Raw genomic sequence first — 23409 nt, forward strand, 5'->3', positions numbered from 1 at the left:
GGTGGTGCCTACTGTCATTTATGTTGGTGGGGTGTTGTTGTAGCCATTATCCCCAGACTTTCTCTGAGCAGCAATCTTTTTTTTTTTTAGGGGGCAATGGGAGAAATTTACTAAGATGTGTATTCTACTTCACATGTGATGTTGCTATGGGCAACCAATCAGAATCTACTTCTTATTTTTTTAGCATTCTCTAGAAAATACTAAACAGGATCTGATTGGTTGCCCAATGTACTTTGCCTTTTTTCTGTATCTGTAGCATTTTGTACACTTTCTTTTTTCGAAATTGAAATGTTTATTATTTTAGGAATTTGGTGTTATTTTGCAATTTTTTTTTTGCATTATATAAATTGTTTAGGTAGGATCAAAGCACTTAGTAAGGCATCCCAGACCATTTAACCCTCCCTCTCTGAAGTTCTCATCCACATCCATCCAGTGGAAGGCCCTGGACATACTCCCCATACCTATGGTGTGATTGGCATACACCTCTTTGTGGTTGGCTTACGGATCTGACCACATTTTTTTCTTAAACCCCATGTCCTCTACCCCCTCTATGTTATGCATCTTGGCCATATCTTGCTTCCCTGACCCACTTTGAGTAGTGGTGGGACCCTTTTTGGGCCCCAGGCCCCCCACAGGACTGGGATTGGGGGTTTTAGTGGCAGTGAACCTAATCTGAACCCAATCAAGCCACCTCGTGTTGGTGTCCGAATGCGTACAAATAACACATGACAAATATGTAAGAGAAGATCCATCTATAGCTATGATAATAAATATATTTATATGTAAAAATATAAATGTGTTAGATTTGCTATTGCTAATAACATTCAAATGGTGCCATGATAGATACAAGGAGTGACTCTATATTACATACATACACCAGAGAGTGACTAAAATCTAACATACATTTTTACACATTTATTAAAAACATTGTGGTACATTTACTGATGTGAGTTCAACTGAAGATAGGATGTTGCCCAGATTCTACTTTTTTAGATTTACTGATTTACTAAGCGCCTTCTAGAAGATAAAATAAAAGAAGTACAATCTGATTGGTTGCTACGGGTCAACATTCCATCTTCAATCGAACACCCGTCTTAGTAAATTTACCCCACTGTCTTCATATAAATATGTTCACAATACAAATCACAATCACTGTTTATATGCCCTAACAGCTGGATATCTGATGCAGTGGCCACTGGGGATGCTGGGAGGGCTATGACCCGATATATAATCTATTATCTACAGCACTAATGTGGAAAGAAGGCCATAGGCTTCTAAAGGATAACGCCAGTCCTCCGTATTGAAGCCCCAATGGCCAGCACTAAAAAACCTGTTTTTATTGAATTTTATTGTTAATACATCTGAGGTATTGGCATCTAACCACTTCAAAATCAACCAGTTAATATCCCTATTAACCAACTAATTACCATCAATAACTCCAATATCATCCAATGTCACCACCAGCCTACCCATTGCTACTCCTGCTTATATTTATAACCCACAATGCTTTTCATCAGGATCTCCTTCACACCCATCCATGTCAGCCTATTTAAAGGTGGGTATACACGGATAGATTTGGCAAAAGATCTGGGCGTTCCCGATCGATCTAAAAGACCAATCGTTCAAATCGTTCCGTGTTTAGGAACGATATGGCCAGCGATGCGCGCACCCGCCAGTCGTTAGTAGAGGTCGCTGATCTTTCCTGCATGCAGAAAGATCAGCGACCAATCGTTAACGATGTGTACCAATCGTTTCATGTGTATGCACGATGAACGATTTGGTAAGGCTGATTGACTGGCTCCCTCTCCCTCCAAAATCGTTAAAGATCAATCTTTCATGTGTAATCGTTTGCTCAATCGTTCATCATTTGTCACCAAATCGTTTGTGCAGGAGGTTCAGAGGAAATCGTTAACGAGATTGAATCGTTGGACACATCTATCCATGTATACCCACCTTTAGACTCCCAAGCAACTGTTTGCCTGTCATCACTCTTCATTTCAACTCATCTTTTATCCTGTCCATCATCCCAACTACATTCAAACAATGTCACAATAACAGTAGTGCAAACTTAAACGTGTCATATTGCAACAATGCTACCATACATTTGTTTAATATATAGACAACTGAAGGTTTTTTTTTTGTGCAAAACTAAATACTTCAATGATTTAATGTATAAAGATAAACACATGACATACCACCAGGAGCTCCGCCTACCTGTAATTTCACCAAAGTGCTTGCACTGTATCCTTTGAAAGGGGGCAGCCATGACTAAATCATCATTGGCACTGGCGATATGTGTTTTGTCTACACAACAGCAAATACTGTACAATGCGGAACAAGACCTAAAACGACTATATATTTAAGATGCACTACTTGCTGTCCTGTACACTATTTGTACTGCAGGGATTCGTAATATATTGCGTTATGAATTGTTAATCAATACATCTTCTGCAAGTGACCATGAATCAATTCTGAAGTATAACTCACTGCCATTGAAACTCAATGGGAGCTGGAAGTTAGCAGCCTGGAAAAAAAATCAACACATTCTTGATGACTCTACAAGATTTTTTCAATCAAGACTGATAAATTCCCAAATGGACAAAAAGAACGTCACGAACAGCATGGTTTTCCTTACATGTATAGTAACAGAATGCACATTGGCTTCCCCTTCGATTCCAATTAAACAGGTATTTAATTAATTTAGAGCACTATTTGACTGGATCTATTTTTAACATGGACACACTTATATGCAACCTGATCAGTGTGGTTGGAACATGGCCACAGTAAGACACACACAAGGGCCCTTATTTAGGTTGACTCACAAGTCTGCGAATTTCGCAGGCTAGCGAGTCCACCAGTCGCCGCCCGCCACACGCACAGCGCCCGACCCCCTTGCACGGTGCTATTACCTGCAGGCATGCAAATGGATGATTTGCATACTCATCCATTTGCAACCTGCATTCGGACAAAAAATCATTTGATGGTCGCAGACCATCAAATGACCATCAAATGATTTTACAATCACTCTCAAATGTAAGACACCTCTTTGGTGTCTTACATCTGCGAGTGCCTGGACGGGAAGTGGGCGGGCAGCTGACATGCCCACCCCACGCATCATCATTATCAGGGAATTACCATGAGAACGCCCAGCGCCCATGAAATGCTGGGCGTTCCCATGGGCAAATCCCGCCAGCCCGCAAACCCTCGCCCCCCGCACACACTCATGTTTGCGAGCGCCAGTAAATAATCTATTCCTCGTGGCTGCTCGCACACAGCGGCTGCACATGCGCTTAACTGACTATGCGCATTTGCAAAACATCGCTCCCCTGCGCGAACACACAGGGGAGCAAATGAACCTGAATAAGGGTCAAGATGTATATTGATCCCAAATTCATACCAAAATATAGATCAATACACCATTTGCATGAAACACAAAAAATGTATAAGGTCTCTGTGGGCAAGCTTATACATCACGAAGAGGATGTAAGTATCATGTTACCAATCAGGCCTGCTCGCCGTGCACTAAACATTGCCAGTAATAAAAAAGGCCAGGACCTTCAGTAAGTGCATAAGTGGCAGTGTTGGCTTATGGATAAAAGGGTTTAAAGTGATTAGAAGGTCAAGAAAAGGTCGAAATTGTCAAGAGGTCAATATGTGTTTTTCAGTTTTCTATTAACAATGTTGACACCTGAACCAACCAATTAGTGTACCGCATCGCTTGTCATGCTTTGGGCCACTTTACGGTTCTCAATCAGAGTCCACATGGATGGTAAAGTATGAAAAAAAAGAGTCAAGAAAACCCATATTACCCTTTTGATACGGCCAGTGCCATGTCAAAATGTTGCTAGTGTCAACCTTGGGTATATTGACCTTTTACATGTCGACATGGAAAAGGTAGGATCCACAGAGGAGGAGGGGAGAGAGACAAAGGTCAGGAGAGAGGTCAATGTGTTCTTTTGGGTCATGTTTCCGTTAATATAGGAATAACTTTATTTTCTCAGAAGGTATTCAGCAGCCTTATCTCTGCCTCTTTCACCCGCAGTTAATTGGTAATAGCCTGCTCAAATAATCAGTAACAATGTGATAGGATGACAAAAATGTCCAGCGAGTCTGCATGATTTTCTGAGCAAACAAAACAACTGTATCATGACATGCAAGAAAAGAGTACCGTGCAATTCACCATCCTCTACAACAGGCATGTCCAAACTGTGGCCCTCCAGCTGTTGTGAAACTACACATCCCAGCATGCCTTGCCACAATTTTAGCATTCTCTAATAACAAAACTGTGGCAAGGCATGATGGAACTTGTAGTTCCATCACAACAGCTGGAGGGCCATAGTTTGGACATCCCTGCTCTACAACATGTAGACAACATTCAAATAAGTAAACCTGCCTCTGCACAGCATTTACTTATTCACTTAGAAAAGGAAAGACAAAATTTGGAGTCGGCCTAGCAACTTTCTACAGGGGTCAGGATACAACTCCTTTGATGATGTTAATCATTGAAACTAGCCAATAACCATTCAACTACAGGTTTTGGACAATAAAAAATTCATAAACATTTAAAAATATAAAGCCATCTTATTTGTTCCAGCTTTCATGTTACACAGTCTATAGATACTATGTACTGTAGCGTGGTATTTATAGCTAATCTATATAATTAGGCTTTAAAGCTTACTTTTCCCCCTCTTTCATGCAGTGAAATGTGCAGTGACCCTAGGATACAAATGACTATACTTGGCAGACAAGGCAAGATGACAAGCTGTTATTTGACTCCCTGAAATAGCATTTTCTGTTATGTAACAGCTTTAATTAGCCGCTGGTATCACTAAGTGTGGCTACATTGCTGCACGTGTTCAGATTGAATCATTACGTGTTTTTTCACATGCATTTAGGTGTCTGATCTAATCTAATGTCCCGTACACATGGTTTGATTTGGTCGGTTTTTCTTTCCGAATTTGCTTATATAAGCAAATCGAATTAATATTGAGTGGACATCGAACAGTTTTCAGCCGCATCAGATGGCAATTTGATCCCAATGAGCATCCTTAAGAGGTAAAGGTAATGCACAATATTTGTGCATTGGCTTTGCCAACTTGTATAACTATCCATAGAGAGAACAGAAAGCCACATCTACACACACAGGAAACATTGCAACTTGTAAATCTGGAACATGGTACATGGACCAAAACTGAGAAACCAGGTTACTTGCAGAACATAAATACTTGCAGCAGTCAGCAACTGAGGACAGCATGGGTCTCAAATAACGGTGCCTCTGCTCAGGTTCTATTACAGTTCGGTCCTACTTGGTGAACTGCACCCCTGGAGCCCAGTAACTATGGAGGACAGAAAGGGCTGAGCCAACCACCAGAAAGGGCTGAGTACATTAAAGCATAAAAGCATAATGGTGGATCTCTAATACACTATGAGATGAGTGGCCCCCATACACTATGAGATTTATCTGATTTCTGATTTCCCTTGAACTTCCCTGGCAGCTTTCCAGGAGGCCTACATAAAATTTGACACTTGATGTGCCATTTTTTACATCCAATTTGCGTCAGATAAATCACATGTGATTTATCACATGTGATTTATCGCGTGATAAATCACTTGTGATTTATCTGAAGCAAATTGGATGTGCCATGAGATTTATCTGATGGGATGGCCCTAGGGAGTGGCCTGAACAGTGCTATATAAAGCAGGGGCCCTTTTAACTTTCTGCACACTCTGCTTTGTAACTAGTGAGGCACTCTTGTGTACTTGCGCATCCACAGAGGAAGAACGGGTGGCCGCCGCCAGGATGTGCACGCATGCGCAATAGTGCTATACCTGATGCAATGAATAATAATGTTTCTTCTGCGCATGCGCGCGCCGTGCATGTACCCGGGATGGGTGCGTGTGCTGCGCGCGCATGCGCAGAAGAAATATTATTATCCAGCACGTCAGGTTAGTTCTGTCACACATGCTCGCACCTCCCGGCCGGGCACATTCTTCCTCCTCTGCGCATGCGTAAGACTCCCGGCTCCCACTGTGCCGTGGTGGGTAAAAAAAAAAATGGTACTTGTGTATTTTGGCGGCGCCCCCGATGTCCGTCGTACGACGAACAGATCGCATTGCATCGCATGCCATGCACCCGATGGCATACGATGCGATGCAACGCGATTTTGACCCCCTATACGACCAAAAATCGTATAAGCACCCTAAAGGGTGCTTTTGAGCACTCAAATGGGTGCTTACAATGTTAAATGCATCCCCACGCATTTAACATTGTACGCGGATACCTTCACAGGTAAACGCGTCCCTTCGCGGGCTTCACAGGTATCCGCGTCCCCTCGCTGCGCTCGCCACACTATTCTATTCTCAACTCCACGCCGACGTGGATAGTGGGGGTATGAAAAGGTCGTAGGACGCGTACCGCCGCCCCTCGCGGGCTCGCTGCGCTCGCCACGCTTCGGGTTCACATTTATAGTGGGGGGGTGGCGTGGGGGTGCATTTAACATTGTAAGCACCCATTTGGGTGCTTAACATTGTATAAGCACCCATTAGGGTGCTTATACAATGTTTAATCGCATCGCATCGTATGGCATTGCATGCCATTGCATGCCATGTACAATGGCATACAATTTCAAAATTGTATGCCATCGTGCACTATCGTACGATATCGCGTCGCATCGCATACCATCGTATGCGTTATGGTATGCGATGGGCGCCGCCAAAATACACAAGTACCAAAAAAATATTTATATATATAGCGAAATCGGATGCCATCCATCGATGGCATCATACTATTTGGCTCTCGACTATCGATGCCCAAAACTTCAGGCACTAGGTCATGACCATCGATGTTTGTCCCGACCATCGATGTTTTGGAAACATCGATAGCCGATGGCCATCCCTACACAGAACACTCACCCTCCCCCAGTAAACAGTATGCTCACAGACCACGGCAGAACTCCAGCAGCAGGGGAGTCTCACTTCTGCCGGGACTGACAAACTCCTGCAGCACGAAGAAGGGAAGCTGGCTTGGAAGAGGAGGGAGGAGGGGGCCCTGCTGCCCACACCACCACTGACCTCCAGCAGCAGGGGAGATGTACGGGGGGGGGGGGGGACGGGACGGGACGGGGACTAGGTCTCTGCTGCACAGGCTGAAAATAAACTGCAGCAGGACGGGGGAGGGGGGGGGGGGGCTGCTGCCGGAGCTGAACATGACACCCAGCAGAAGGGGAGAGGTAGGGGAGTCGGGCTTCTGCTGCACAGGCGGAAAAACTGCAGCAGGATGGGGCAAAGCTGGCTAGTGTTTACCATGACACCCAGGATCAGGGGAGAGGGGGGAGTCGGGCAGTGATGCTCGCGCTGACAGTTCTGCCCACAACCATATTTGGGTCTTCCCTCCTCTGTCGCTGGCTCTTGAATGTGGGACGGACGCTGCTGCTGTCTCCTCTACCCCTCTCAATGGCTTTTCTCCCCCATTGCGCCTGCCCCCTCCGGTGACGTGTGTTCCGGATGTAGCTACTGTGGAAGCACCGAACAGGTACACACAGATATATCGGATCTGAAGCATCGTGGGTGCTAAAAAGCACCCACGATGTGCCCATGATGGGTCAGATTCCGATATATCTGATGTTCAGCAGGTCCGACGCCCTGATCCGATCTGATGCGCTCGTGAACGATCCGATCCGATGCGCTCAGATCAGATGTCAAACACATGCGATTTTTGTCCGATTTCACCCGATTTATGGGCCCAAAGGGCCGAAATCGGGTGAAATCGGCCGAAAATCGCATAGTGTATGGGGGCCTTAACAGAGGCATCCACAAGCCTCCTGTTCTAAACTGTGGCTTAACTAATAGAGGACCTTATTCTGGTTGACTCTCATTCTGTGAATTTTGCAGTCCACCAGACACCGCCCACTGCCCACAGTGCCGGCTGCCCCCCCCTCGCACGCCGAGATCCCCCACGAATCCCTGCATAGGTGCGAATGGATGATTTGCATAATCATCCGTTCGCAGCCAGGGAGAAATCATTTGATGGTCGGCGAACATTTAGTTTGCCATGCCCGCTCGCACCTTGCCTCGGCACATGTGCAGAAATGTATGGGCAGATGAAAAATATTGGTCTCCCATGCAAAAGCATTTGGGAACAAATGAACTAGAACAGGGGTGTCAAACTCAAATTCATCGGGGGCCGCATCAGCAGTTTGGTCACCCTCAAAGGGCCGGTTGTATCTGTAGGTCCCCCTGTATAATTATAATGCCATGACACCACAGGCTGCTCCCCCTGTATAATATAAAATTAATGCCATGACACCACAGGCTGCTACCCCTGTATAATAATAATGCCATGACACCACAGACTGCTCCCCCTGTATAATATAATGAAAGTAATGCCATGACACATAAATGATTATACAGGAGGAGCAGCCTGTGGTGTCATGGCATTATTATTATTAGTATACACTGGGACACCTCAGGAAACAGCAGATATATATATATTTTTTATTGTGAGTGTGATCCTCATCCTCACTTACTGTTTCTCTGTCTGTCCTGCAACTGCTGCAGATTCCAGCTTTTCTTCACTGCTTGCTGCGGCCACACTGTCCCCGACTCCCAGTCCAGCTTCCCTGCCTGCTCCTACTTCTCTACAGATGCATCGTCATGACGTCCCCACCCAGTGTCTATCACTGCCAGAGGGAACAGGCAGCCGGGCCCTCCTCTACGTAGCTGTGGAGGCCGGCGGCCATGTTTCTGTAGCCGCATACATATGTGCCTACAGGAACATGGCCGCCGACAGTGGAGGAACAGGTAAGGCGGCCGCGGACGTGGACGTGGCCCGCAGCACTCCTGTTTTAGACACACTGCCCCTGCGTGCTATCTCCTCGCGCGGGCCACATGACAAGGTCTGGCGGGCCGGATTTGGCCCGCGGGCCTTGTGTTTGACACCCGTGAACTAGAATAACCCCCAGAGTGTGCGTTTGAGTGGAGCTCTAATAATATTCACCACCTTTGACTGGATTCAGGCCTATCAGATATGGTGGCACTGACACCTCTACGGGAAAGCTCCTATCCATCGGAGCTGAAGCGGCACTCGCCGGCTATCACGGCACTTGGTGACGCCACCCGGCAGACGGAGAAGAGACGAGCGGCTTTTGCTAATAGCTGCAGGACACCAATCTCTGTCCCCAGCATCCTGCTCCCTGTGATTTAGAGGTAGGGCTAGCACAGCATCCCCACGGACTTTCAAAAAACTGCTCTAAGGAGCTGTATTCATTGTACTTTGTTTTATTTTCAGGTGTTTTCCTTGCTTTTTATCTTTTCTTTTCTCTGCACTTTTCTATTCCTCACTAAGCGCTCATTATTTATATTTATTTCCAAACGGAGTAGAGAACTGTATGTAAAAGACACTATTGTCGTCAATATTTATTGCTGCAAGAAACTGGGAATATAAAGCTTGATCTGGTAAGTATCTATAGAAATAATTACCAGCAGCTTTGGCTGCACTGGCAGTGCCCACAATACAGCACTGGGCTGTGGTAAGAAGGCACTGCTGATCACATCCTCATATTCCTGAAGGAATGGGATCATTGAATAGACATACATTAGGTCTTCAAGCATTAGGTCGACCACTGAAGGTTGACATGGCTGAAGGTTGACATGGATTAGGTCGACAGGTCATTAGGTCGACACAAGCATTAGGTCAACATGGGGAAGGCACTCTTTTTTTGTCCCGAATGTTGACACAGTTGACACAAACACAAAAAAAAGTGCCCCGTGACCGCTGCGCTTGCCAAGCTTCAGGCATGGTGCCTCGCTATGCTTGGCACACTACTTTATTCCCCGACCACGCACTAGTCATGAAGGGCATGAAATACCGCCTGTCGGCACGTCGGCTCAAAAACGGGAAAAACCCCATGTCGACCATTTGACTGTCGACCTTCCCCATGTCAACCTAATGCTTGTGTCGATGTATTGTCCTGTCCACCTAACCCATGTCAACCTTCACTCATGTCGACCTAATGCTTTGTGACCTAGTGACCGTATCCCACTTCTAAATGGAATCTTAATTGTTTAACACCTAAAAGCCTCCACAAACGCTCTCTGCAAAGCGCCTGCCAAGTGCTCAGGTTTAATTCTCCTTAATCCGAACACTAAACCTGTCATTTAAAACGGCCTTCTTGTGTCTGCTACATCCTAACGGTCCTGATCCTGGCTGGCTGCTTCCACTTGTAAGTTATAATGCAGACTGTTCTGGTTTAACCCTTTGTGATGGTTTCTCACTTATCGCTGTGTAAACCTATGAGACTGTTTCCCCCCATCTCTGTACTTTTGGCTATACCAGTCCTCCTTAGACTTGAGGGATCATGCCAAGAGCACCAAAGGACTGTGATGCAGTTTTTGAGAACTAGCTTATATCACATGTAAGAGAACTATGTATGGAATTTATCTGTAGGTAAATATTGGGTTGTAATGGTTGCATTTAGGAAGAGTAGAATATGGGGGGTATATAACGTTAGGTCACGCCTGTTGGGCTGGCCCGACAGCCGTGACCCTGTTCTGTTCTCGGTCTGATCGGCAGAGAATTTGCAGGCGGGATTCAATGTCCACGGGTCGAGAAGGGGGCATGGCCACAAGCTGCGGCCGGGAATTTGCAAGCTGTGGCCGGGAGCTCGTCCATTCCTGGCAGAATGAGCCTGACTTGCTCTCTGCCGAGATCCCCTGTTCAATGCTGTCGGGGAAGTCAGCATTGAATAAGGCCCGCAGCTATCTCCCCTGTCGGGAATGGCTGCGGGAGGATTGAATACCCCCCTTAATCTTTATGCTTACTACACCTTTGATAAAGCTGCATTTTTGACAGCGAAATGCCTGTGGACAAGACCATCAATACCACCTTCAGCACCTGCCACTTACCCGAACCAGCCAGCCTCACCTGCAACCTTTGGATTACAAATAGTGCCTTGCCTTGGGCACTTTACACCGCACAGATTTGAGGATACATGCTGCAATGCCAGCCTACACGGCTTGAACACCTCTAGCGGTATTACTGTAACTAGACATTTTTCAGAGATATTACTATTACCCCGACTCAAATTGAACTGCACCTTATTATCCACTCCAGGGTCTAGTAAAAAAAAAAAAAATATTCTTTTCATTGGCTTGTGATTCTATACATACCTGCCATAGTCATTCCAAAACATATGCACAGTAAAACGAAATACAGGAACGGTCATTAATATTAATTTAGGTAGGAATAAATATTTACCTCTAACACTTCAGTGACTAGGGCACCAACGCCTGTGTAATAAAACGGATAGAGTAGCGCAGGTAGCAGGAACAATACCAAGAGGCCCAGGAGGCTGAGGATAAAATTGTGCCAGACACCTGGAAGAAATACATTGGTTATTCAAGTAAGATGTTAACTGGATGCCAGGTTAATCCGATAGTAGGCACATTTCTTTCAAGGATGATGAAACCCAATTGGTTCTGTTGTTTTAAAAAGCTACTAATTAAAATGACAAATATACCATACTTAAAAATTTAAAAGAGATGTGTGTTACAGCATTTACTATGTAGCTGAAAGCTACAGTATTGCAGCAGCTATGCTCTCTTAAGTGGCCGGCAGCACTGACCTTCGACACCTGGAAGTCTACAGTGTGCAGAAAATGATTTCCTCCAATCACAACTAAAACTCATCTGGCAGGTTCCATGACTTTACACACAGATACTCTAACCCTACTCTTCACCAATTTATGTAAGGAAAAGTTGAAGCTGAAATGACAAAAGCATCTGCTATGTGTCCATTAAAAAGCTTTTACTTGATAATTACTTGTTGTTTTTCAGCTCTATTTACAGATTCAATGTAAAAATATAGAGTAGGACCAGATTCAGATTTGTAAGTAACCCCAGTTGTTTATGCACAAATCCAATGGTGGGTGAACTGCACATGTGCAGGGCCTTTTCTGTGTACAGATGTGCCTACGTACATCTAGCCTCCTTTTTATCTAAAGGTCCATACACACTGGGCTATTATGCCCAGCGTGTATAGACAGCGATGATCAATATCAACACTGGGGGAAAGTTGAGGAGTGCATACACACTGAGCCGCTTTCCCCCTGCCTGGTACTGTCAGCAAGGGGGGGGGGGGGGGGGGGCGGGGAGGGGGGGGGGCTTTGCAAAGCTGTCCTCAAAGCTGCTCATCCGCTGATAATACCAGCAGGTGAGCAGCTTTATCGGTGATGATGCGGGAGCGCGCAGCAGCACTCGCCGGGCCATACACACTGGGTGGCTTTGAGCTGAAAGTCGCTCAAACTTGCTGTTTTAAGCGGCTTTCAGCTCAAAGTCCCCTAGTGTGTATGGGCCTTTATGCAGATACAGCAGCAGTCACACACAGATTATAGGCATATCATTTAACCAGCAGAAGCTGCTTGTGTGTTCCATTCACTCCGTTTTGCAAATAAGATGCTATTTAAAAAATTGCAAATTAATACATCCGATGCTAAAGAGGCCAACAGAGCTCACGCAATATGCATAACTAGGGTGGCCAATCCCGGGATGGTCGGGATCTGGCCACAAAATATCCGGGATTTCGGGATTGCATAGTAAATTGCCATGCAGCGTCTGAGCACTTGCTCAGACGTTGGCCGGCTGTTCCTGACCCGGCATGCGGCCGGGAGGCAAGCAGGTTCCGCCGCTGTCACTCACTGTTTGGCAGTGAGTGGGTCCCGGCCTAACTAAGGGGTGAGCGGGATATGGCCTCTGCGACACTGGAGAGGTCTGGCAGCGAGCGGGTTACAGTGCCGGAGGTGCAGCGATGCAGCCCCTCGCAGTGTGAACTACTGGTCACATTGGTCACGCTGCGCAGGCCTCAGTGCTGCACCTCCGGTGCCGGAAACCACTCGCTGTGCTCAACCTCTTACACAGCAAATGCCTCCATCCGGCGTTACAGCCGACGCATGCCGGGCTCCACTAAAGTAAGGGGGACAGGGGCAGTTTTCTTTTAGGGATGCCAATCCCAGAGCATTTTTCAATCCCAATTCCCAGGATTGAAAAAATGCCCCGGCATTGGCATCCCTATGTATAACGCAATAGTTATCACATGGACGATAGATGTATGTGGACAAATCTGTATGTGCAGAATCAGACCTGCGTAGCTGCTGCCTGATTTTGACATGGTAAAGCATTTGGAAGGCGGTGACTGGGACAAAACTGGGTACTTGTGTAATAACTGGGTGCCTGATTTTAAGATCGGGTCGGAAAATCGCATCGAATCGATGCGATTTTCCATAGGATTCAATGTTAACAAGGTCCTGTTCATTTCCCCACTATCCAAGTGGGCATAGAGTTGATTTTATATAGCGTGGCGAGCGCAGCGAGGGGCTGCGGATTACTTAAAATGTATTCCGCGTCCCCTCGCCACGCTTCGGGCTCGCTATATAAAAATCAACTCTATGCCCACTTGGATAGTGGGGAAATGAACAGGACCTTGTTAACACTGAATCCTATGCAAAATCGCATCGAATCGCATCTGATTGTATGCCTTAAGGTAAGGCATACAATCACAAAATCGGGCGCCCAGATATTACACAAGTACCCAAAACTGTGATGAGCAGCACCCAGTTGCTACATCATTGGACGCAGACTTCCAACGGTCATTCTGAGTAAAGGTGCCCATACACGGTGCAACAGCACCGTGCAATGCGATGTGATGTACACTCCCGTGAGCATCACACAGTACAGAAAGTATGTGCTGCACATTCTTTTTGTACTGCCCTCGGATTGCATCGAATCGCAAGCAAATCGCATGCAAAACGAATGCGTTGCGATGCAATCTAGCCCATAACGGATGCGTTCATCGCACCGTGTATGGGCACCTTTAGCTTCACAGATCTCTATTTGCATACACTGGTAGGAAAAAAAGACGCCTGCTGCAGTATTATCATATTAGTTGTACAGTATTGCATAGCAACTTCCCTGCGGCTGTGCAATAGCGTGCATATCAGAATCAGGGCCATAGTTCAGATGATTTGCATAGTGCTTAGATGCAATGTATAACACTGCGCAGAACAGAGAAGCAAATGCAGTAATTATATCACCTAAATATTACACCTCCTTGAAACAGCTAAATTATGCTGTAACTTTGCTCATCTCTAAAATACAGTTTGTCTGCCATCTAGTGGACAATAATGCTCACTGATGAAAAGTAATTAGTTTATTTAGAAGTACACATCTCTTCAACCTGTATATACACAAGAACAGATGCAAATAACAAGCATTTTACATGAATTTATATAGTCCGTTCCCAAAAAGCATCTAAAAAAAAATATAACAACAACATCAATAACAATAAAAATAATAATAATAATATAGGTACTGAGGGGCAGATTATTAAGCTTGGTGAAGTGATAAAGTGGCTCCCTCATTATTTAAAAATTGGGTACTTGTTTACTAGAACGGCACCCAGTTTTGCTACGTACGCTAACGTAGCTAAATCGCAATCACATCGCATCGCATGGGCCATTTTAGTGTCGTGCAATGCTATTTTTTTTTAGTTAATTTATTCACTGCTTTTATGTCCCCAGGCCATCGCATCGCACCTCATGCAAAATCGCATGCGATGCGAAGTGATGCGATTTTTTAGGTAATTTATTCACTGCTCTTATGTCCCCAGGCCAATCTCATCGCATTGTTTCGCACCTCCCGCAAAATCGCATGCGATTTTCTGGAGTGCGATGCCATGCCAGACACTTGTATGACATGCAATTAGGTTTGAATGACCCCCCCACTCCGAAGAGTGGCGAGCACAGCGAGCCCCGCAAGGGGCGGCGGAACGCGTCCGCCCAACGTTTTCATTCCGCCACTATCCACGTCGGCGTGGAGTTGATTCTATATAGTGTGAGCGCAGCGAGCCACCGAGCCCAAAGCATGGCGAGCGCAGGGAGCCCCACAAGGGGACGCGGATTACTTTACATGGATTCCGCGTCCGTTTGCCACACTATATAAAATCAACTCCACGCCAACGTGGATAGTGGCGGAATGAAAAGGTCGGGCGGACGCGTTCTGCTGCACTCGCCATGCTTCGGGGTGGCATGGATAGTGAGGGGGGGGGGGGTCAATCAAACCTAATTGCATACAAGTGTCTGGCATCACATCGCATGCGATTTTGCGGGAGGTGCGATGCCATGCGATGAGATGGGCCTGAGGACATAAGAGCAGTGAATAAATTAACTACAAAAATTGCATCGCACGCCACTAAAATGGCCCATGCGATGCGATGTGAGAATACGCAGAATAGCCCTCTAAGCAATTGGCGTACTGGGAAACAAGTACCAAAAGTTGCATCATTTTTGTCGAAAAACAGAAATACTATTTTAATACAGTTTACCATATGGTCAATTGATAGCAGGTGAACATAAAGCCTTCATGACAATGAGCCTTGTTTTAGGTCAATGCCTGGAGATGGAGCTCCATCTGCCTTGCGTACTTTGGCACCTTAGTGAAGGGTTAAGAGACTGGACATACTACACTATGGGGTAAATGTACTAAGATGGTAGTTCTATTGAAGATGGGATGCTGCCCATAGCAACAAATCAGATTCTATTACCTTCTAGATGGTGCTAAATAAATAAAAAGTACAGATGGATCCACACTTATTCATCCCTAGACGATGGTTTTGGCATGCCACTGTTGTAGTGTGCTCAGATGCATTGAGGCACGAGCTACAATATGCAGGTAATACACATCTTCGCCACTGGGTGGATAATGCTCCACTAATACAGCGGTGGATGGATATACAGATGTAGCCGCGCCATACGCCGAGAACTGGACATCCTTGCGTGTGAGATGGTTGCTCGTCCCATTGCTGTGAATGGGTCTCATTCTTAGCAAACGGCGCTGTGGTTCCATCTGTACAATGCAAACTCTGGCAAATTGACCATAACCACTGTCATTTACAGTGGTCAAATGGAGCGAGTGAAAAAAAATCAGTAAATAAAATTAGTATTCAGCTGCAAACAATCAGTTTAAAGCAACAGTCTTCACTTAGCCGATATAGCATAAGCATAACTGATGGCAAGGGATCACCCTTTACACTGACTATGCCGCTCCCCAACCTTGGAGACTCGTGTAAAGGTGCCCATACACGTTACAATTATGTATGTGCTGCACATACTTTTTGTACTAGATCTCATCTTATCGCAAAACCGAGATGCGATGAGATGCGATATTTTATCCAATATTGGATACAATTATTGTAACGTGTATGGCACCTTTAGTCTTAGAGTGAGATTTTTTTTGTTTTTTGGTTCTAACAAAACGTATAATATAACTACGCACACACAAGAAAACCTGTTTCCATAACTAACTTTCCAAGCATCAATGTTCGTGCCTTGCCCCAGCCCTTTATTTACAGTCACTCTTTCTCTGTGAAAAGAGCAGTCTCCCATTGAAGGGTAGTCATTTAACCAGTCAGCGTAAACCGGCTGTATTCACAGATGCGGTCTACAAATGGGCTTACTGGACTGTATGTGGGCGTTTAAGTTGCCTAACAGTACAGTGACAGTACCATGTCAACTGTAAGTTTTCTTTGCTGTATAGTGTACACACAGACCAGTGGTAAGGTGGAGAGAGTGAAAAATAACCCCCACAATACTCTAAATCAGTAAATAAAATTAGTGTATTCAGACGCAAACGAACGTCTTCCCGTAGCCGATACAGCATAAGCATAACTAATGGCAAGGTATCACTATTTACATTGACGCATGGGTCGCTATCACCAGGTGTCCTAGGCCTTTATATAGCCTGCTTCCATGCAAATGCAGCTTTCCTTGCATCTGTGCTGTCCAAGATCAGGGGCAGAATATGAACTAATGTAAAAGTGGCCCTGTGCCATTTTGTAGAAGTGGCCTGACATGGGCAGCACAAGAGGTACAGTATAACATACCATTTAGCCATGGCAACATCACTGGATGGCAGAGTTGCAGTACTGCAAAGATGGAATAACAGAATGAATGGGGATAATGCAGTACTGTATGGTGGGCTGCCTGTCATGTGTGGGCTTGGGCCACAACGCAAAACAAGGCCAGACAGACACATCGGCCTACAATTGTGCTTACTGTACACTTGTCATTTTAATAATGTACAGTACTGTGATAATTAGACCATTTTAAATGATGTGTGTCATTGTTTTTAATTATTTTATGCAATGACATTTTTAGAAATTTCCTCAAATGTACTGAGTGCTTACTGCATGCAATTTCTCCAACACATATTTTCTTTGTTTATACAGTAGTTGCCTACCCTCCAGGATCCTGCATCAGTCTCCCATTTTAAACTCTTAGTGCACTGTACAATCTCCTACTCCCCTGAATCATACTGTAAAGTACAGTACAGCACAGTAAACAAAATCAAATCTCCAGGAACTTTTACCAAAGCCAGGGTTTTGGGGCTTTCACACGTAGCGATTAAGTGTATTTTCTAAGTGATCTCACTAGATCGCTTGGAAAATACCCCTACAGTACATTGCTCCATTGGGCCATAGCGATATCGCATATGGTACAGTATATCACATGTGATCCTTTTGCATGCAAAATACTGTAGGACAACCACATACTGCACCTGTAAGTTGTCCTACAGTACTTAAGTTACTGTATGTACAGTATACTGTACATACAATACCTGTAATTAAAAATTTAATAAAAATATCATTGTCACTGTAGTAGGATTTTGTGGTATTCTATTAAATGGATGTCATCAAATGAGGCTTTACTGTACAGCAGGGTATGGGTCATTTGATAGACAGCAACTAGGTGGACAAGCATTAGGTCGACATGCAGGAAGATCGACATGACTGAAGGTCGACATGCAAGAAGGTCTATATGGGTTAGGTTGACATTGTCATTAGGTCGACGCAAGCATTAGGTCAACATGGGGAAGGTCAACAGTCAAAAGTTTGACATGGGGTTTTCACCTTTTTTTTTACCCGAATGTCGACACAGTCGATATCGACACTGAAATGTAGCATCACTGTGCTCGCCATGCTTCGGGCAAGGTGCCTCACTTCGCTCGGTACAGTATTATTTTCTCCAACCACACCCTAGTGGATGGTAGGGCATAAACCCCATGTCGACCTTTTGACAGTCGACCTTCCCCATGTTGACCTAATGACTCTGTTGACCAAACCCATGTCAATCTAGTGGTACTCTACTGTATGTCATTCATACTGTAGCATAATTCTGTGTTTAACTACAGTAGTGTAGTGTAGTGTGATGCATTTACAGCAGTGCCCTTACACAAGTGTAACCTATGCCGTTGCTAGCTCCATAGATGTGGGCTCACATGCAGCCCCGGCTGAAGCCCGGTAGCCATTTTGTTAGGCTGCTTGTACTGTACTGTATGTCATTCATACTACAGAGTAATTCTTTGTTTAACTAGAGTAGTGTAATGAGACACACGTACAGCTGTGCCCTTACACAAGTGTAACCTATGCCATTTTGTTAACCCGAATCTGGCGTTCAGTATGTACAGCGCTTCGACCATATACTCGATAACTTATCTCAATAGCCCATTAAAAATAGCGTAATGAGACGCAATAGAATTTGCTGATAAAAATGTCTAAAAATGTGCTTTACTGTACTGTAGTGCTTGAGCTATAGTGCATTTCAATAGAGAATGCACGCACGCACGCGCAATGAGGATTCTTTCGCTATAGCATTGCATTAGACATCTGATGCACGCGCAGAGGTGATTTTAAAAAGCTATATCTGGTGGATGATCACTGGTATTGCACTCGTCCGGTAACACCAAACGCTATGCTGTGTGACTTATTGTGCCTTTGTGCAACTAGGTGCGCTGGGAAGTGTTGTCGGGACAAGCGCCATAGGCAGCATAGATGAGGGTGGCTCCATTTGTACATTTGTGATTGGTTGCTATGGGCATCTTCAATAGAACTCCAATTTTAGTAAATCTAACCCAATGAGTTCTTATTTTTAGAAATTGTTCACCTTGGATCTAGAATGGGCAACACAGTTGTGTATTGGCTAGTAAGGACTGCCTCTTTGCACCAAGGTCATGTGACCAGGACCCTATCTGTGCAAAGTTGGTACAATCTCATAATGTTTGTGAGGGCTTCCTCTGGGTGCTCTGACAGTCCCACAAATACAGATAGGGCCACTCTTAACGTTTCAGCTGGTGCGCCATTCGCTGGTATCTGGCGCACTGTAGGACGTGGACGCGCAAGCGTCTTATACGCTCATGCTACCATTGCCGAGAATGGGGCACACGAGTGTCGCCGGCAGAGGATGGTGATCGGCGCTCCGGGAGACGCTCAGATGAGAGCGGCGCCATCTGGACTAGTAGATTAATTGGCTTCTGGCAAAAACAATAAAAAATTACAATAGTGTATTTGACTATTGTGTATGACTGTAATATTATATAAAGATATGTGGAATATGTTTGCACTTTATAAATACCAGTCAATAAATATAGAGATAAATATAGTTGATTTATTTACTTGCGTGCAGAAGCAGGAATGCCTGTATATAAAGTACATAACACTGTGGGTCAAATGTAATAGGGTGAGAGTTTCAGAAAGTGAGAGATTTTGGGAGAGTTTTCCCATTCTTTTTAAAGCAGCAATCAATTACACTGCAAAACCAGGTTGAATTTGCCAAGTAGACGATTGCTGCTTTAAAAAGAATGGGAAAACTCTCCCAAAATCTCTCACTTTCTGAAACTCTCACCCTATTACATTTGGCCCTGTGTGTACATAATTATGCAAAGGTTATTATTGAATTTACAATCCACTTATATCCGAGGTATGTATTTCAGTCATAAACAATTTACAGAAAAATGTGTGATTACTGCAAAACAAAATGGCAAATATTCTACATAACAAAGAATGTTGAGACTGGGATGGCTGAAGTGTTCCCTTTATCTAGCAAAGCGTGATGTGGCCTATTTTTGTCAGGAGATGGAAAGGTTTCCATACTGTTATGGCACTGATAGCATGTGAATGTAAAGTATGTACACTTCCATTAGGAAGATAAATTCCATGTCCTCACTCCCAACAAAAGCATGGAAAGTATTCCCAATGGTTCAAATGACTTCAGAAAGTGCCTGTCGTATTATTTACCTGCACAAAATATCCGCAATTGTTGAATAGGAGAAACCAGCTGGAGATGAGTGGTGAAAAGATCAACAAATGCTCCGGGGTACACCACAAACATGAACATCCCAAAGCCATTGAAACGAACAGTTTCCCTGAGGAAAAAAAATGAATACGCGTAACAGTTAAATACTATTACTCGGATGCAACACTCATGTGCTTTACATGACATACTTCAGGAACTACTATGAAAATAAAGATGGCCGACTACTCTGACTGAGAGGTCACAATGATAACAAACACAGCATATTTCAATTTCATCAGCTAGCATAAATAATATTTATTGTTCAAAAAATATATAGATTTGCATTATGTGACAGCAGGGTTTATTCATTTTCACAATGGGGGAAATTTACTAAAGGAAATTTGTAAAAATAGGTGTATTTGTATTTAGAAATTCACTTATCTTTGACAATTACTATCCCGAAAATACGGCAATTTGTATTCGTATTGATAGCACATCATTACGAATACGAATTGCCATATTTTCGGCATAGTAAATGTCAAAAATAAGTGTATTTCTGGATACAAATACACCTATTTTTTTTACAAATTTCCTTTAGTAAATTTCCCCCAATGTGTGAACATTATCACATACTTCTATCCATCCTCTTGCCTAAATGCAGATTTGTCTCATTTTACTTTACATATGCCTGTACTAACAAATCTCCTGTACCTTTGGATTGATCTCTCTGAGACATAGGGGTTGGGAGCAAAAGTTCTGATGTAGCACAAGGGTGTATTAAGTTTAATAAAGACTAATAATAATGTGGCTAATGCGGAGTGTAACGCAAGCTGACTGTGGTTGCTCTGGCATTGCGTAATTTTAATACAATGCGCATATTCACATGTACTGTACACATGTACCCATCTGCACCCACGCTATCCATACACTGGATGCCACAGCCAGCATTATTATCAGTGAGCACTTGCACCCCTATACTAAGTGCATAAGGCACAGAAAGCAGGTGTATTTACATTTCCCCACTTGCCCTTTTGAAAAAGACGCCCTGCGTGTGGCGAAAATGTGTTTAAGGACTACAGTGCTATCCAGGATCTCTCGCCTACCACGCTTTGTGCCCTGACGGTCCTGCACGGAGGCTGCCCATCAGCAGTATAGCTTGTACAGCCGAGCCTGCAAGTGGGATCCTCCGTGGCCATCAGAGCCCCGATATCAAGACACAGAGAGAGTACATAGGCAACTGGCGCTTTCTTCCTGAAGCACGGAGTGATGTACTGCGGACAGCAGCACCCTGACAGCCTTGCAAGCTTCCAATGGTGCGGAGAACAGCAGACCACTGCTACAGATAGCCTGGACCGGGATTGAATCGGTAATATCAGTACATTTGCAAATTTGTGGCCACATTCGGGTACGGACTATGATAGATTTAAAAAAGCATATGTGTGCACTTTAAATCCAACAAATTGCCTGCTAATTATCTTTTCAGACTCATTCCTTATAACAATAATGATTATGAGAACTTTTATATTCTGCTAGGATTTTTTATAACATTCAACTAATGTGGTACTGTGCATATAATTTTATTTGACTTTGCTACATTATTTTGTTTATTGTATATTATTTATTGTGTATAAAAAAGAGTAATTTTTTTTATTGCAAACCATTTCTTCATTTGCTCAAGTGGGCATGTGACTGAGTTATGGATGGATTTTAACCCCCTGTAATCATATATGCTCAGCACTGGAGCATGCCCAGTGCATCTTACATGATACTGTACAGTATGTCTACAAAATTGACTTGTGTTCAACTCTGTATTGGCCCTAAAAGATACACTATTACGGTGTGTTATACAAAATAAGACATTATATAGTACAATTATAGAAAAATAGAAGTTGAAATGCCAAATGGGTCAACCTTTCAGTACAAAATACTCTGGAAAAAGCTGCAGACATACTTGAAGGCCTGGTCAACCGTCTCCAGTCAGAATGCCAACATACAGAATGTTGACATGGTCATAATGACGTCATAACATTTTAGTGCCAGGTTTAGGGTTAGTTAGTTAAAATGCTATATTGACATTATACAGACAATGTTGACATAAAGAGCGTGTTGGCATTTCTATGGGCGGTATTCAATGTGAATACCTGCGAGGTGCAGCGAATCCTTTTTTGGATTCGCTGCACATTCGCCACGTTCCGGAGCCGGCGGGCTCCGGTATTCAACGAGTCAGGGGCAGCGAGCCCCTGACTGGCGAATATGAGCTCCTGCGGCGCCGCAGGGAGCCTTAGGACGGTGCCAGGCAGAGAGATGTAGTCTCTCTGCCTAGCCCAGACCTTTGTGGGGGGTTAGGTGTGCTCCCCGGGTGCCAGGCAGCACAGGCTGCCCCCCCGGGGGTGCCAGCAGGCTAGCGTATATTCACTACACACGATCAAAATGATCGTGCAGTGAATATATGAATATGTAATGAGCGGCTCCGCTCTGGCGCCACCTGCTGGATGCTGTGTAAAAAATAAATAAAAAAAATTAATATTATTTTTAAAATTAAATATATATTCATGTGCTTACAGCACATGGATAAAAATAGCATGCCCCTCCTCAGAATAAAATTCCTGATTTTTTTACACCAAATGTAAAAAACAAAACACTTTATTTTAAAAGTTCACATTCCACTTCACCATAAAAAGATAGCGATTGCTACTCGGTGAATCATGGTGAAAAAAACCTAGAAATGTATTCCCCATGTGGTCATTGAATAGGGTGATTCACCGTTTTTGACAGAAATTCGCTAAACAGCACAAATTCGCCATAAAAACCTGGCGAATCAGGCTCATTGAATACCGCCCTATATGTCATGTTACATGCCACCATAATGTCCATGTCAACATTCTGCATGTTGACATGACAATATGGTCAAAAAAGGGGCATACTATATGGGCCAAATGGTTCTTATCTACCGTCAGTTCTATGTTTTCATGTCATACCGAACCCTAGTAAATGCATTTTATCATAGAGAACTAGGGCCTGTACACACAAAACAAGTATTTGCTTCAATATCTACATTGCCTGCAGTGTTCCTAGATATTCATGTATTACTATGGGGAGCTGCCATTACACATACACTACAATATGTTGCAGGAGTACTTGAGAACACACTTCTAACCAGAGTACAATAGTACTTTCCTGCATTTTTAATAGGTGTTTTTCAGTGTCTGTATTTGCAAACCTTCACAGACAAAAGCTTTTATAAAACAAGTATGTGCAGAAATATTTCATCCTTTGTATACTACTGGTCAAT

The 23409-nt window shown here is 44.1% G+C and overlaps 1 protein-coding gene across 1 annotated transcript in view; it reads right to left on the bottom strand.

The window, feature by feature from the left end:
* The window catches only part of MBTPS2 (membrane bound transcription factor peptidase, site 2), a 77166-nt gene that overhangs the window by 31874 nt on the left and 21883 nt on the right, over positions 1-23409 (bottom strand). The window contains exons 5-6 of the mRNA XM_083172465.1: positions 20120-20247; positions 11255-11373 (exon numbers count right to left, since the gene is read on the bottom strand). Coding sequence (XP_083028591.1) covers positions 11255-11373; positions 20120-20247 — 247 coding nt within the window. The remainder of the gene's footprint in view (positions 1-11254; positions 11374-20119; positions 20248-23409) is intronic.

This window comes from Crinia signifera, chromosome 2, assembly GCF_055691185.1.
Source record: "Crinia signifera chromosome 2, ASM5569118v1, whole genome shotgun sequence".
In the NCBI taxonomy this organism is placed as follows: Eukaryota; Metazoa; Chordata; class Amphibia; order Anura; family Myobatrachidae; genus Crinia; species Crinia signifera.